At 44.1% G+C, this 16,491-nt stretch overlaps 1 protein-coding gene across 1 annotated transcript in view; it reads left to right on the top strand.

Moving 5' to 3' along the window:
• VPS41 (VPS41 subunit of HOPS complex) overlaps positions 1 to 16,491 on the top strand; it is a 449,214-nt gene that overhangs the window by 231,777 nt on the left and 200,946 nt on the right. Inside the window, exon 8 of the mRNA XM_030203975.1 lies at positions 9,888 to 10,007. Within this exon, the coding sequence (XP_030059835.1) occupies positions 9,888 to 10,007 (120 nt within the window). The remainder of the gene's footprint in view (positions 1 to 9,887; positions 10,008 to 16,491) is intronic.

Here is a 16,491-nt window from a genome sequence, read left to right on the forward strand (position 1 = left end):
CCCTAAAGAAGGCTAAGAGTTCTAGGGAACATGCTTCGGCGCCCCCGGGCAAGGACGCTAGAACCTTAGACTCCTTTGGGAGGAAGGCCTACCATTCCTCTATGCTCGTGTCCAAGATCCAGTCTTACCAGCTCTACACGAGCATACACATGCGGAACAATGTGCGGCAGTTGGCGGGCTTGGTTGATGCTCTTCCCCCCGAGCAAGCCAAGCCTTTTCAGGAGGTGGTCAGGCAGCTGAAGGCGTGCAGAAAATTCCTGGCCAGAGGAGTTTATGACACTTTTGATGTTGCGTCCAGGGCCGCTGCTCAAGGTGTGGTGATGCGCAGGCTCTCATGGCTGCGTGCCGCCGACCTGGAGAATAGACTCCAGCAGCGGATTGCGGACTCGCCTTGCCGTGCGGACAATATTTTTGGCGAAAAAGTTGAACAGGTGGTAGAGTCTCTCCACCAGCGGGACACCGCATTCGACAAATTCGCCCGCCGGCAGCCTTCAGCCTCTACCTCTACAGGTAGACGATTTTTCGGGGGAAGGAAGACTGTTCCCTACTCTTCTGGCAAGCGTAGGTACAATCCTCCTTCCCGACAGCCTGCGGCCCAGGCTAAGCCCCAGCGCGCTCGCTCTCGTCAGCAGCGTGCGACTCAGCAAGGCCCCGCGGCTCCCCAGCAAAAGCAAGGGGCGAGCTTTTGACTGGCTCCAGCAGAGCATAGCCGACATCCAAGTGTCCGTGCCGGGCGACCTGCCAGTCGGAGGGAGGTTGAAAGCTTTTCACCAAAGGTGGCCTCTCATAACCTCCGATCAGTGGGTTCTGCAAATAGTCCGGCAGGGATACACCCTCAATTTGACATCAAAACCTCCAAATTGTCCACCGGGAGCTCAGTCTTACAGCTTCCAACACAAGAAGGTACTTGCAGAGGAACTCTCCGCCCTTCTCAGCGCCAATGCGGTCGAGCCCGTGCCATCCGGGCAAGAAGGGCTGGGATTCTATTCCAGGTACTTCCTTGTGGAAAAGAAAACAGGGGGGATGCGTCCCATCCTAGACCTAAGGGCCCTGAACAAATATCTCGAAAAAGAAAAGTTCAGGATGCTTTCCCTGGGCACCCTTCTCCCCATGATTCAGCAAAACGATTGGCTATGCTCTCTGGACTTGAAGGATGCCTACACACACATCCCGATACTGCCAGCTCACAGACAGTATCTGCGATTTCAGCTGGGCACACGTCACTTCCAGTACTGTGTGCTACCCTTTGGGCTCGCCTCTGCGCCCAGGGTGTTCACAAAGTGCCTGGCTGTAGTAGCAGCGGCACTTCGCAGGCTGGGGGTACACGTGTTCCCATATCTCGATGATTGGCTGGTGAAGAACACATCCGAGGCAGGAGCCCTGCAGTCCATGCAGATGACTATTCGCCTCCTGGAGCTACTGGGGTTTGTGATAAATTACCCAAAGTCCCATCTTCTCCCATCACAGAGACTCGAATTCATAGGAGCTCTGCTGGATTCTCGGACGGCTCGCGCCTATCTCCCAGAGGCGAGAGCCAACAACTTGTTGTCCCTCCTCTCGCGGGTGCGAGCGTCCCAGCAGATCACAGCTCGGCAGATGTTGAGATTGCTGGGCCACATGGCCTCCACAGTCCATGTGACTCCCATGGCCCGCCTTCACATGAGATCTGCTCAATGGACCCTAGCTTCCCAGTGGTTTCAGGCTGCTGGGGATCTAGAAGATGTAATCCACCTGTCCACGAGTTTTCTCGAATCCCTGTATTGGTGGACGATTTGGTCCAATCTGACTCTGGGACGTCCTTTCCAAATTCCTCAGCCACAAAAAGTGCTGACCACGGATGCGTCTCTCCTGGGATGGGGAGCTCATGTCGATGGGCTTCACACCCAAGGAAGCTGGTCCCTCCAGGAACGCGGTCTACAGATCAATCTTCTGGAGTTGCGAGCGATCTGGAACGCTCTGAAGGCTTTCAGAGATCGGCTGTCCCACCAAATTATCCAAATTCAGACAGACAACCAGGTTGCCATGTACTATGTCAACAAGCAGGGGGGCACCGGATCTCGCCCCCTGTGTCAGGAAGCCGTCAGCATGTGGCTCTGGGCTCGCCGTCTCGGCATGGTGCTCCAAGCCACATATCTGGCAGGCGTAAACAACAGTCTGGCCGACAGGTTGAGCAGGATTATGCAACCTCACGAGTGGTCGCTCAACTCCCGAGTGGTGCGCCAGGTCTTCCAAGCGTGGGGCACCCCCTTGGTAGATCTCTTCGCATCTCGAGTGAACCACAAAGTCCCTCAGTTCTGTTCCAGGCTTCAGGCCCACGGCAGACTGGCATCGGATGCCTTCCTCCTGGATTGGGGGGAGGGCCTGCTGTATGCTTATCCTCCCATCCCTCTGGTGGGGAAGACTTTGTTGAAACTCAAGCAAGACCGAGGCACCATGATTCTGATTGCTCCCTTTTGGCCGCGTCAGATCTGGTTCCCTCTTCTTCTGGAGTTGTCCTCCGAAGAACCGTGGAGATTGGAGTGTTTTCCGACCCTCATCACACAGGACGAAGGGGCTCTTCTGCATCCCAACCTCCAGTCGCTGGCTCTTACGGCCTGGATGTTGAGGGCGTAGACTTTGCCTCTTTGGGTCTGTCAGAGGGTGTCTCCCGCATCTTGCTTGCTTCCAGGAAAGATTCCACTAAGAGGAGTTACTTCTTTCAATGGAGGAGGTTTGCCGTCTGGTGTGACAGCAAGGCCTTAGATCCTCGCTCTTGTCCTACACAGACCCTGCTTGATTACCTTCTGCACTTGTCTGAGTCTGGTCTCAAGACCAACTCCGTAAGGGTTCACCTTAGTGCGATTAGTGCATACCATTACCGTGTGGAAGGTAAGCCGATCTCAGGACAGCCTTTAGTTGTTCGCTTCATGAGAGGTTTGCTTTTGTCAAAGCCCCCTGTCAAGCCTCCTACAGTGTCATGGGATCTCAATGTCGTTCTCACCCAGCTGATGAAACCTCCTTTTGAGCCACTGAATTCCTGCCATCCGAAGTACTTGACCTGGAAGGTCATTTTCTTGGTGGCAGTTACTTCGGCTCGTAGAGTCAGTGAGCTTCAGGCCCTGGTAGCCCAGGCCCCTTACACCAAATTTCATCACAACAGAGTAGTCCTCCGCACTCACCCTAAGTTTCTGCCAAAGGTCGTGTCGGAGTTCCATCTGAACCAGTCAATTGTCTTGCCAACATTCTTTCCCCGTCCTCATTCCTGCCCTGCTGAGTGTCAGCTGCACACATTGGACTGCAAGAGAGCATTGGCCTTCTATCTGGAGCGGACACAGCCCCACAGACAGTCCGCCCAATTGTTTGTTTCTTTTGATCCCAATAGGAGGGGAGTGGCTGTAGGAAAACGCACCATATCCAATTGGCTAGCATTTCCTTCACTTACGCCCAGGCGGGGCTGGCTCTTGAGGGTCATGTCACGGCTCATAATGTTCGAGCCATGGCTGCGTCGGTAGCCCACTTGAAGTCAGCCTCCATTGAAGAAATTTGCAAAGCTGCGACGTGGTCATCTGTCCACACATTCACATCTCATTACTGTCTGCAGCAGGATACCCGACGCGACAGTCGGTTCGGGCAGTCAGTTCTTCAGAACCTGTTTGGGCTTTAGGATCCAACTCCACCCCCCGAGGGCCCTGTTTGTTCTGTTCCAGGCTGCACTCTCAGTTAGTTGGTAAATTTTTTAGGTCAATCTCAGTTATGTCCTCGCCGTTGCGAGGCCCAATTGACCATGGTTGTTGTTTTGAGTGAGCCTGGGGGCTAGGGATACCCCATCAGTGAGAACAAGCAGCCTGCTTGTCCTCGGAGAAAGCGAATGCTACATACCTGTAGAAGGTATTCTCCGAGGACAGCAGGCTGATTGTTCTCACAAACCCGCCCGCCTCCCCTTTGGAGTTGTGTCTTCCCTTGAAGTGTATTGTCTTGCTACATACTGGACTGGCCGGCTCGAGCCGGTTTCGGGCGGGAAGACGGCCGCGCATGCGCGCGAGGACTAGCAAAGGACTTTGCTAGTGAAGTTTTCCGATTGGAGGGGCTGCCGTGGACGTCACCCCATCAGTGAGAACAATCAGCCTGCTGTCCTCGGAGAATACCTTCTACAGGTATGTAGCATTCGCTTTATAGAACACCAAGTCTAATATGTGACCTTTTGCATGGGTTAGAGAATTGATCATCTGTGTAAATCCTAGTGCTGTCATTGTGCCCAGGAAGACAGCTTTTAGTTTTTAGCTACCATATTGTGGCACCAATTACCAACTTCTTTGTACCCTGATCCATGTCATAGTCATCTTTGAAGACTTAGCTTTTTAATTGGTCTTATTCCTTAGCATCATAGCTTTTATCTATAAACGTTTAATTTTGTTAGCTTGTCCAACTTTGCAGCACCATTTATTTCTTTTCCTTCCTATTGTGTCCTGATTGCCAACTAATAATTTTTTTTGTTTATTGGTGAATATTGTTATGCTATACACTTCCCTTGTTTTTTTAGTTTTGACTTGTACATTGTTAATTTTATATTATTTATGTCTGGTTGAATCTCGATTTGTGTACTGCACTTATGCCTCTGTGATACTCAAATATATAAATAAAATTGGGAGGCAGGAGCCATCTTGCAAAATGGCAGCACCTGAACCCTAGCAAATCAATATGTATAGCTTCAAAAGTGTGCATACTTTGTCATACAGCCTATTTTTAGCCTTGAGAACACCTCTAACAATTTCTGTAAAAGCACCTGTGTCCTTGTACTGTGTCTATAATTTTACACACATTCTGGGTAGGAAATTTTCAGAGAAACCATTCTTGTGTGCAAAACAGTGTTTTGATTATTATTATACCTTCATAGTTTGAGAAGTATTCACCAATGTTGATCAGGCATGATGACCTTTGTATGCAATTTTGTCCTGTTCATACAGTTAACCTAAATTAAAAGTTACTTGTACAAATCACCATTATATTGAAGAATTTAAACAACTGTTGCATGTTCCATTACTTGATTCATATTCTTCAAGCATGCAGTTGCAAAATTCATAGAAAGTACTGGTGTAGGAAAAGGAGAAATAGTCTGAGGAGGGAGAATGAGACTATCAAACATGCTACAGTTGCCTATTATGAAAGTTGATGGGATGAGTCTGTTTCCTAATCAGTACTTGTTCCACCAATTTTATATTCCAGTGCATCAAAAATAGTGTTTACTTGACCAAAAATGGCAGAAGAAAGGTCTCAGCATCTATAGAAAAAAAATTATATAGTACAGCTGAGCTTTGTTGAAGTACTTGTATGAGGACAAAAGAGTACATTTCTTCCCCTGTCTTTACACAAAGAGGCACCCGTATTATGAAGTACTGCAAAGTTGTATGTAATCTTGGGATTCTTCATTTTACAGTAAGGCTGGTCTTTATAGCAGAATTCTCTGCTTAAATACTGCAGGCTTTCCTCTAATGTGGCTTTTATTTAATATAGAGATGTTGCTTTTCAGTGAGGATAATCCGGACGTCAAAATCCTCACATCTGATGCCATTGATGGATCCTGGTGCAAGAAACAGTATCCCACAACTTTTTATAAAAGCATTTAGGTAACTTTACCGCTGTCACTCAGGACCACCTCAGTCTAATCATTTCCACCTTTTTTTTGTCACAGCCACTAAACCTGTTTTTCATTTTACTGCTGTTCTGTAAGTCCTGTCACTGGCATGTTGGGTTTTTGTGAACTACTTATTAATTCCCTTGTCAGTTTCTTTAGTTGTTTTTCAAGTTTAGTTTCTTTTTTCACAGTCTGAACTGTTTTTAGGCTTTGAGTTCTTGACTGGGGTGTTTTTGTCATTATCGAGTTTGATTTGTCTTCAGCTCTTTTTACAGATGAAATGTTCCAAAAGAAGATCCCCAATTGCTTCAAAGGGGTGTTCCCAATGCAATAGGACCATATCCATTCCTTATACCCATTTGTTGATGCCTGTAGTACCTGGAACCCAAACATGATCTTGCGCATTGTATTTTCTCTTCACAGATGTCAAGAGAGGGACTCATGGTAGAGAAGAGCAAAGGGAGAGGCTTTTTAGTGATAAAAAAAAAACAGTCCATGAGCATCAGAAGCATTGCTCTCCATAGTTCCAGGAGCTACACTGGAGATGCATCAACATCAAGAGTATTTCAGTCACCGTCAACTTCGAACATTGAGAGAGCCCATCAGGAGCAGACATCATCCAATTCCTGCCCAAAGAAGAGCGCTTCTTCACTTGATGCAATGATGCACAGTCAGTGTTGAGAACAGGGGCAATCCAGCTGATACTTGAGGCCTATGCCCTCCATATAGATGCCTCGACACTGGGTTCAGAGGGAGCTCAGAGTTGAGTTTGCTAGCGCCGGTGTCTATTTCCAGTGAATTGGAGAGGAAGCTTCACTAAGGCACTGGGAATCCTCAGTGTCTCGATGCCTGACCAACTTCTATGAGTCTCAGAGCATGCCATGGATTCTGTGGAAGAGCCAGAGAGCTTCTTGGAGGAGAGGTCTACTGATCTCCCTTCAGATCCCTTCCTACCACACAAGAGACCCAAATCCTCACTAGAGGAGCTCTCTTTCATTGATTTGAACATAGGAAATGACTGAAGTTATCTCATTTCAATTAGAAATTGTGAAGAAGCCCAGAGCAGAAACATTGGATGTGTTCCAGTTCCGTGGCTTCCATAATGATGTACAGATGAGAATATGGGGGTCCCCCTTTCTGTATCTCCTATTAATAAAATTCAAGAATAGGCAGCAGCTACTTCACCATTCCGTGGTGATCAAATCCACTCTTAAAAGAGCCAAGAGTTCCAAGACTCACTCCTCGGTCCCCTTCCCCCTACCCCATGAAGGGAAGCTAGGACATCATTTTGGGAAAAGATATTTTCAGAATGCCATACGCCTGTCTCACATAGCATCGTACCAGATTTTCATGGGCATGTGCTTGTTGAATGTAGTGTGCAGTGTTGCAGAGTTTGCAGACACTCTTTCTAGGGACAATGGGGATGAACTCCATTTATTAGTAGTCAGAGGGAAGGAATGTGGAAAATACATAGTCAAGTGACTTATTATATTTTCAAGATGGCCTCTAGTGCTTCTGCCATGGGGATTGGAACCTGCAGACAGGTTGTGCAGTAAAAGCTTGCTGATATGCTGTGCCATGGAGAGAATCTCTTCAGAGATAAAGTGCAGGAAGTTCCTACTTTCATCCAGCAGCAATGTGACACCCTTTAGACCCTCTCTAGACCCATTTCCATTCCAGCCTCCTTTTTCAGAAGGTATCAGAGTGCAGGACAGTGGAAATCCTATTACTCTGAGCCATAGGTATTCTCCACCTTCCACTCCTCCCAGTATTGACAAGGTTCTTGCTCTCTTCCCAAACAGCAGAGGGCCTAGAAGTTTCAACCTGTGTCACGTCTAAAACCAGGAATGGGGTTGTGACTGCCTCTCTGAGAACATTGTTTCAGTTCTCTTATTTTTTCTGGATGGCCTGCTTGATGCAGGCAGGCAAACTTTTATTTTACAAACAGATGGCCCCTCAGGTGGGTTCTCAAAATAGTCTGAATAAGATACTGTCTTCAGTTGGTAGACCAACCTCCAAATTGCTCAAAGACAGCATCAAGATTAAGCTCTCAGCATCGAAAAATACTTGCAAAGGAACTGTTTCCTTTTACAGACCAGCATGGTCAAATCTGCTGAACTGCAGGAAAATGGAAGGATTCCTCCTAATTCTAGACCTCAGGGCCCTGGATAAATATCTCACCAAATAAAAGTTCAGGATGGTTTCCTTAAGCTCCCTCACACCACATCTACAGAAAGGGGTCTGATTTATGTATGGTGTCTGGATCTAAAGACGTTTACACTCACATTGAGATTCATGCAAGCCATAGAAAGTACTGCATACTGCCATTTTGACTTGTTTCAGCTCCTTGAGTATTCATTAAGGGGTCCTTTTACAAAGGCACACTATCATTTTTAGCACGTGTTATATGTGTGTGCTTTAAGCACTAGAGATGCTCATTTATTCCTATGGGCATCTCTAGTGTTTAGTGCATGCTAATCATTAACTTGCACCAAAAATGCTAGCACACCTTTGTAAAAGACCCCAAAATGTTTAGTGGTCATCACAATATATATTTATACATACTGGGGATGCATGTGTTTTCCTTTTTGGACAACTGACTGCATCACTACTTACTTCATAGTCTGACTGTTTTCTGATTTACTGAATTGACTACTCCAATACGTTACACTTGTTTTTTCTGTATGTAACCAATTGTTTATCTACTCTTGAATGGCGCTTGCCATGATGTAATATTGTAAGCCACATTGAGTCTGCAAATAGGTGGGAAAATGTGGGATACAAATGCAATAAATAAATGGTGGAACTATGGAAGAGCAGAAGGACACATTTGTTTAACCATTCAGGTGCTGGAGTTGCTCAAGCACCCATAGCACCCACAGAGCTGGCTTCTGTGGCTGTGATGGTAGCCCACATCAGCCTCCACAGAAGAGATTTACAGAGCTGCAACATCAATATCTGGCTATATATTCACATCCCTCTACTGCCTAGAACAGGACTCCCAATGCAATAGTAGATTTTGTCAGACAGTCCTCCAGAATCTATTTGGGGTTTAGAATCCAACTCTGTCGCCCCTCGGTCCTTCTCTTTCAGTTCCAGGCTGCCTTCCAAAAAAACAAAAGATGAAAAATTTTGCATCTTGCCAGGAAAGATATTAGTGTCTGCCTGTGCTGTACCACTTGTGGTCTTTCCCTTTTTCTGTTGAAGACAGCCTGTGGCTAGAGTCCCAGATGTGAGGATTTTGCAGTGCCATATGTTCTCAGAGAATGCGAAGTTACTTAAGGTGTAGCAGGTATTCTCCAAGGACAGCAGTACTTAAATCCTCACAACCCACATATCTCCCCTAAGAGACGCTTTTCTTTAACTTGTGATGGACTGTGGGAGGCGAGGGCTGTCCGAAGGAGACAAAAGGTATTCTTGTCCATTTGGACCTGCTATTTATCACACAAGGTAAGAAGTGCAGTACTAAATACATTCTGCAGTGTAACATGATTTGTTTACCGCTTAATGCTGAGCTGGGTCAAGGTTCTGGGGGGAGAGGGTTGAGGATGGGAGGGCAGGGTAGAGTTTGGTACATTTATGTCATGAAGATGGCCTGGAGTCATAAGAATCCATACACCGGGCCATCATAGTTGTATTAAGGAGGTTATAGGAATGGGGAGGATGGGTGGAAGCAGAGTGTTTACAAAAACAGGATCATAAGTATCTTTTGTCTCTTGTGTTTTTTAGTTCTTTGTTCACTTCAATGTTATTGTTAATCGTTCTTGTATATCATACTGTAGCCTTTGTGTTGTGATATTTTTCAGCACTTCTTGTACTGTTCCTTTCATCCTGAATAAAAACTGTTAAAACTTAGCTTGTGGTGGACTGAGGAGGCACTAAGTAACAGTGGCAAGTAGGAACAGGTTCACATGCAAGATGAGACTACTCAAACACTTCCAAAAAAAGTTGCTGGGGCACTGTTTCCTATGTCAGGCTCTGTCATAGGAAAAACATCACTGGATATGAGGATTTAAGTCCCGCTGTCCTCAGAGAACATCTGCTACAGGTAAGTAACTATTTTGCTTTCTGTTTCCATGTTCAGAATAATATCACCAAAACAACCCCCATGGAAAGTGGTATCTGACTGTTTACCTAGTGCGTGCCATGCCATTTGTAGAAATAATAGTATAGTTCAGATGGCTCCTTCGATAGTGTGCAAGTGCCCTCAGGTCAGTGGTTGAAGCATTATAGTGTCAGCTACTAAATAGATTTTGTCCTTAACATTTCTTCACAGCTTCTGCTGTATGAGAGGACCTGGCTCAACAGATGGAAGACCTTTGTTTTACATGAAGGTGAAGGCAACATAACAAATATAAAATGGAGGGGGAACTTAATTGCATGGGCTAATAACATGGTAAGTATGTGTTTAAATTACCTAAGATGGTGTAACATTAAATGGATGTAATGTAAGGGAACAGGTATACATATTAGAGTGATTACAGGCATTGAGGGAACAGTCTAACATCAAAAGTCAAGTGTTCCTATGACACTGGATGGCGCAGATTCTGTTAAGTGTCTTGCTTTGAATTGCTCCTCATAATTATCCATGATTGCATATGGATTTTTAAGTAAAAATGTAATTCTCTCTGTTTCTCTTCCCGTTCTCTATTACTTCCTTCTCCCCTGCCTCCCTGCAAAAAAAGTATTTATTGCTCTGAGTTCTAGCATTTAGAGGTGTTTTTAACTCCCACTTGTGGCTTAATTCTTCCTTTTAGATGAGGATCTTTCAACAGGTAACTATTATCAATTACAGTGGACATTCCAAAGGTGATTTCCTATTAGGGCAGTAAACCACCTATGTCACTGTGACATCTGTAATGCTTTAGTAAAGTTGCAATCTGTTACATTTTATAGGGTTGTTAAAGCCATTGAGTCTTTCTTTTTAAAACATGTTGAAGGTCCGTCAGGGCACTGAATCTTTTAAAGTAAGCAGATCCTTGTGGTCAAATTTGAGCCCACTGTGGCTCTGTTAGCCTCAGCTGGAGTTTCACTTGATTTCTAGCAGTTGGCAATACAAGTTGATGTTTTGTTTTAACACTAGGTACAAAATAACTTGTGTTCACCAACAGAAAAGTAAATCAGAAACTGATGAAAAGTTTCCATTTCCTTATTTCTTTCCTGTTACTGTTCAAAACAAAGAAGCAAGAGTAGTGTCTGTAGTAGCACTAAGCACATCCAACCTCACATCCAGTGACTCTGCATCATTTTACTGAATTTATTTAGGTCTTTTTTTTTAAACACACTTAATCTATGTATATTTAGGCAATGTCCTTCTTCACATGGACCTGATATATGGAGTATAGCTCTTGAAAGACAGTTACCAATGTATAACATTCAACATAGCAACATAAAAAATGCAACCATCGACAGCCACACTACCTGCTCCACTCTACTCCCTGAGTTGTCACTGCTGCAAAGTCCAGATACAATGACTTGGTGTCCGACATGGTTAGGCAGCAATATAGATTGTCCTGATTAGATGATAAGCGAAAAAGTCAGCAATTTTATGGAATAATAGTGGGTCGAGGACAGGTGCTTGAGCCATAAGCGGCCATCTTAAGTACATAAGTATTGTCATACTGGGAAAGACCAAAGTTCCATCAAGCCCAGCATCATGTTTCCAACAGTGGCCAATCCAGGTCACAAATACCTGGCAAGATCCCAAAAGAGTACAAAACATTTTATACTGCTTATCCCAGAAATAGTGGATTTTCCCCAAGTCCATTTAATAACGGTCTATGGACTTTTCCTTTAGGAAGCCATTCAAAACTTTTTAAAACTCCGCTATGCTAACTGCCTTTACCACATTCTCTGGCAACAAATTCCAGAGTTTAATTACACGTTAAGTGAAGAAACATTTTCTCTGATTCGTTTTAAATTTACTGCATTGTAGCTTCGTTGCATGCCCCCTAGTCCTAGAATTTTGGAAAGCGTAAACAGATGCTTCACATCTACCCATTCAACTCCACTCATCATTTTATAGACCTCTCTCATATCTCTCCTCAGCCGCCTTTTCTCCAAGCTGAAGAGCCCTAGCTGCTTTAGCCTTTCTTCATAGGGAAGTCGTCCCATCCCCTTTATCATTTTCGTCGCCCTTCTCTGCACCTTTTCTAATTCCACTACATCTTTTTTGAGATGCGGTGACCAGAATTGAACACAATATTCGAGGTGTGGTCGCACCATGGAGTGATACAAAGGCATTATAACATCTTCATTTTTGTTTTCCATTCCTTTCCTAATAATACCTAACATTCTATTTGCTTTCTTAGCCTTAGCAGCACACTGAGAACAAGGTTTCAACGTATCATCAACGATGACCCCTTGATCCCTTTCTTGGTCCGTGACTCCTAATGTGGAACCTTGCATGACGTAGCTATAATTCGGGTTCCTCTTTCCCACATGGCATCACTTTGCACTTCCTCACATTAAATGTCATCTGCCATTTAGATGCCCAGTCTCGAATGGTCCTCTTGTAATTTTTCACAATCTTCCCGCGATTTAACGACTTTGAATAACTTTGTGTCATCAGCAGATTTAACTACCTCACTAGTTACTCCCATCTCTAGGTCATTTATAAATATGTTAAAAAGCAGCAGTCCCAGCACAGACCCCTGGGGAACCCCACTAACTACCCTTCTCCATTGAGACTACTTGTTGGATTCTCACCAGTACCCCCTTGCTATGCTGCACAGTTCTTTTCTCTCCCTCAGATATCCTATGCTTTGTAGAATTCTGATACTGTCTTTGGAGTTTGTCTTTGGTAATTCTGAAACCTGTTGACAACATGAGGGTGGTGAATTCTGTGAAGAAGTTATGAAAATTGTCAATTGTTTTACTTACTACTTCCATGGTGTATTTTGTAATATTTTGCTTAATGCACATTTTAACAGTGTGCTACTTATACTCTTAAGGACCAGGCATTTCCTTCATAGGTAACTACCTACTACTGATTTACATTACTATGACATAAAATAGACCTTTTACCTGCTCAAATATTTCAAAAATGCCACTAATAATATACTGTGTGTAAATCCGTGGTTCCTATAATTTTTCAGTTTATGGCACCCTTCACAATTTTTTGTGGCACCGCCCCCCCCTCCCCACCCCTTTCTGATGGTTTCAGATGTATTCAGGACACAGTCTGTAGAATCCATATAGCTTAGCAGGCCTCAGACTAGCAAATGTGAGATAGCAGGAAAATACCCCTACAATAATATTGGTGATTTAAGGATGTTTTAGAAACAGAGGTTAAAATATCTTGTAATTCTCCAACCTTTCCAATTTCCTCTGAGTTACTATATTTCCTTTAAGCACAGTATTCTGCAAATCAGAAACTATTTTTCTACATCCTTCAATCTAGCATCTTGCCTTGATAGAACTTCAGTGTGAGAGCATTCCTGGGATTGAAGAGATTGTGGACCTTCCCCTAAGTTATCAAGTTTTTCCACCACAGTCTTTCCACAGTCTACTTAAGAGCTTCAATAGCCAACCATATCTCCTTCAGAGTAATATCGCCTACTGAAGTTTCCTCCTCCAGGCATTGTATGTCTCCAGCATCACTCACATTGAGAGTAGACTAGCCTAAACAACATCTGATTCTTCCGAACCCTCCGTCGAAGAGAGATTTCATCCCGCAGGGAGCAAAATGCTGGGTTTCAGTAGCACCGCCTTTGAGAAACCCCATGGCACAGTTCTCTGCCACTGTAGCTCACCCTCACTTCCAGGTATGGAGGGAGTCTCACATGGGCCAGAGCTCAGCGAGATTTTCAACTCTGCTGGAAAAGGATCCTTTGTCACCCAGCTCTGGATCTCTAGCTCCTTCCTTGTTTACCAGTGTGACAAAGTTTTCCAGGGTTTGCTGGACCAAGTTTAAAGGTAATGTGTATGCAGACCACTATTGCCAGAAGAGTGGAGGAGTGACCTAGTGGTTAGAGCACTAGTCTTGCAATCCAGAGGTGGCAGGTTCAAATCCCACTGCTGCTCCTTGTGATCTTGGGCAAGTCACTTAACCCTCCATTGCCTCAGGTACAAACTTAGATTGTGAGCCTTCCTGGGACAGAGAAATATCCAGTGTACCTGAATGTAACTCACCTTGAGCTACTACTGAAAAAGGTGTGAACAAAATCTCAAAAAAATCTAAACGTCTAAGACAATAGTGATCATAATGAAATCAAATTTGAATTCATTATTGTTATGTTCCTCAGTCAGCAGATGAAGACAGGCAAAAGAGCACAGAGCTAACTTCACTCCTTTTATAGGGGGCTAGTGCTGCCTTCAGCTCTCCAGTATTTCCTTGTCTCCAGTAGATGATGCAAAGATGTGGCTTGGTGCAGCAACCATGAATAGGCTGCTCTGGGTAGGCTGTAGGTTGTTCTAGTATTAGTAGAATACAAGTATAAGGCAAAATCAGTGTGCCTACATTTTGGCGTGCCTGCTTACGCTATGTCAGTGGCAGATGTAAATAGGCATGCCTAAGTGAGGCAAGCCACATGTATAACTAGTATTCTTAAAACTATGCACATAAGGTGGACACATGCCCAAGTGTACACACCTTAGCAGTTAACGAGCTAATCACTTAGGGGGATATTCTATATATGGTGCCTAAAAAATAGGCTGGAAATCAGTGCCGACTAAGTGTGTTCTATAAGCAGTGCCTAGATTTAGGCACGGTGTATAGAAAACACTTAGTTAATACCTTAAGTGTCTAAAACTACACACCTCCATTTACACCAACAAAAACGTGGCGTAAACCCTAGAATGTAGATTTAGGTGCACTGGGACATATTCTATAACTATGCGTGTAAATTTCAGAACGCCCACTAAATGCTCATTTCCACGCCTATAACCATGCCCATTTTCCTTCACACATTAGAAGTTAGGTGCACTGGATTACAGAATGCATTTAGCGAGTTATGCGCCTAAATTCTAATGTCAATTAGTGCTCATTGCTTGTTAAGAGCTGTTATCAACACTGATTAGCTTGTTAAGCCAATTAAGTTATGCGCGTTCTTATAGAATAAAGTTTCGGCGCGGATCTCTAGGTGCGCTATATAGAATCTGGGGGGGTTAATGCACTCCATCACAGAATAGTGTATAATATGCATTAAGTGCCAATTTTCTCAGCATTAACATGCACAAGACGCACATTAACTGCAGATGCCCAGTTATAGAATTGCCCTGTCAGTGAATTGTACCTTGAATATGCTGGATCTACCCTTGATTTTTGCAGGGGATTTCAGTGTTGTGATGGACCTGACTCGATGGGTTTGATGGAATGGAGGAGTAGCTTAATGGTTAATGCAGTGGCCTGAGTGTCAGGGAAACTGGGTTCAAATCCCACTGTAGCCTAATGGTTAGTGCAGTGAGTTGAGATACTGGGGAACCTGGGTTCAATTCTGACTGCAGCTCCTTGTGACCCTAGGCAAGTCGCTTAACCCTCCATTGCCTCAGGTACCAGAAAAAACAATCTTAGCTTGTGAGTCCACTAGTAACAGAAAAAGTACCTGTATATAGTATGCAAACTGCTTTATACCACAGAAAGGCAGTATATCAAATTCCTTCCCCCTTTCTCCCTAATGTTCATGGTAAAGAGATGACTTAGGGGTTGGGAGTTCCTATGTTTGTGGCAGTCTTGACTTGGTGGATCCATGACGAATGTTATATTCCCAGGAAAAGATTATTTGCTAGTATTGTGCAAATTATTCACTAGCATGCTGAGGAGCCAACATTTACCCACTGACTATACTTTGATGCGATTGGAAGTCTCAGATAGGGATAGATTCGTAAGTGGTGGGACGGTGGTGATTTCCATGGCAGTTATGACAAATTCAGAGCTTTTCTGTATTAAAACTGGAGGACAGCTGTCACAGTAGTATAGAAGGTGTTCTAGTGTGTGGAAATAGCAGTCCTTACTGGAGAAATTATCGCTTATGCAATAAGGAAGATGAGAGCTACTGACCAAGATATTTTCCCCCTAATTCTGTAAACTTGGGTGCACAATTTGCAACTACCATGCAAAATTGTGTGTGCAAGTATAGAATAGCAACATAGTAACATAGATGATGGTGATTACAATAATGATGGTAGATGAAGACCTGAGCAGTCCATCCAGTCTGCCCACGTTCACACTCATTATCAATGATTAAACCAACAATGAATGTGGTATAAAATACTAGATCCTGGTCTTTCTTTGCCATTTCTGGGACATAGACCTAAGAAGTTTGCCCGGCGCTGTCCTTAAATTTTAACTACTGGAGTTGCCGTTGAAGCCCTCTTCAGCCTATCCCAATCTCTCATGTCATATATTGGACACAGATCGTAGAAGTCTGCCCAGCACTGGCCTTAGTTCTTCACAGCCAGAGTCGCCATTTAAGCACCACTAAATAAATCAACACTCAAGCAGCCATTTAATTTTTGTTTTTTATACCATCCATTTTCTAATTAGGAATCCTCTATGTTCATTTCACCACCTTCCTTGTTTAAATGGGCACTAATTGCCTTTAGTTGCCAAAAATGACCCTTAAATAATAATAATAATTGACATCCGTTTGCAGTTACATGCGTAACTGCAAGTGGGCGCTATCCTGTAAACCTAGCACCTAAATTCTATAGCACGTAACTGTATTAACTTGGGAGGGGCATGAGTAGGTCAAGGGCATGTCAGGTACTTATGCACTAAGAGGTCCTTTTACAAAGGTGCGCTAAATGTTTTAGCGTATGTTAAAAATAAGCACGCGCTAAATGCTAGAGGTGCCCATATATTCCTATGGGTGTCTGTAGCATTTAGCATGCACTAATCATTAGCACACGCTAAAAACGCTAGCGTGCCTTTGTAAAAG

The sequence above is a fragment of the Microcaecilia unicolor genome, chromosome 1, assembly GCF_901765095.1.
Source record: "Microcaecilia unicolor chromosome 1, aMicUni1.1, whole genome shotgun sequence".
Lineage (NCBI taxonomy): Eukaryota > Metazoa > Chordata > Amphibia > Gymnophiona > Siphonopidae > Microcaecilia > Microcaecilia unicolor.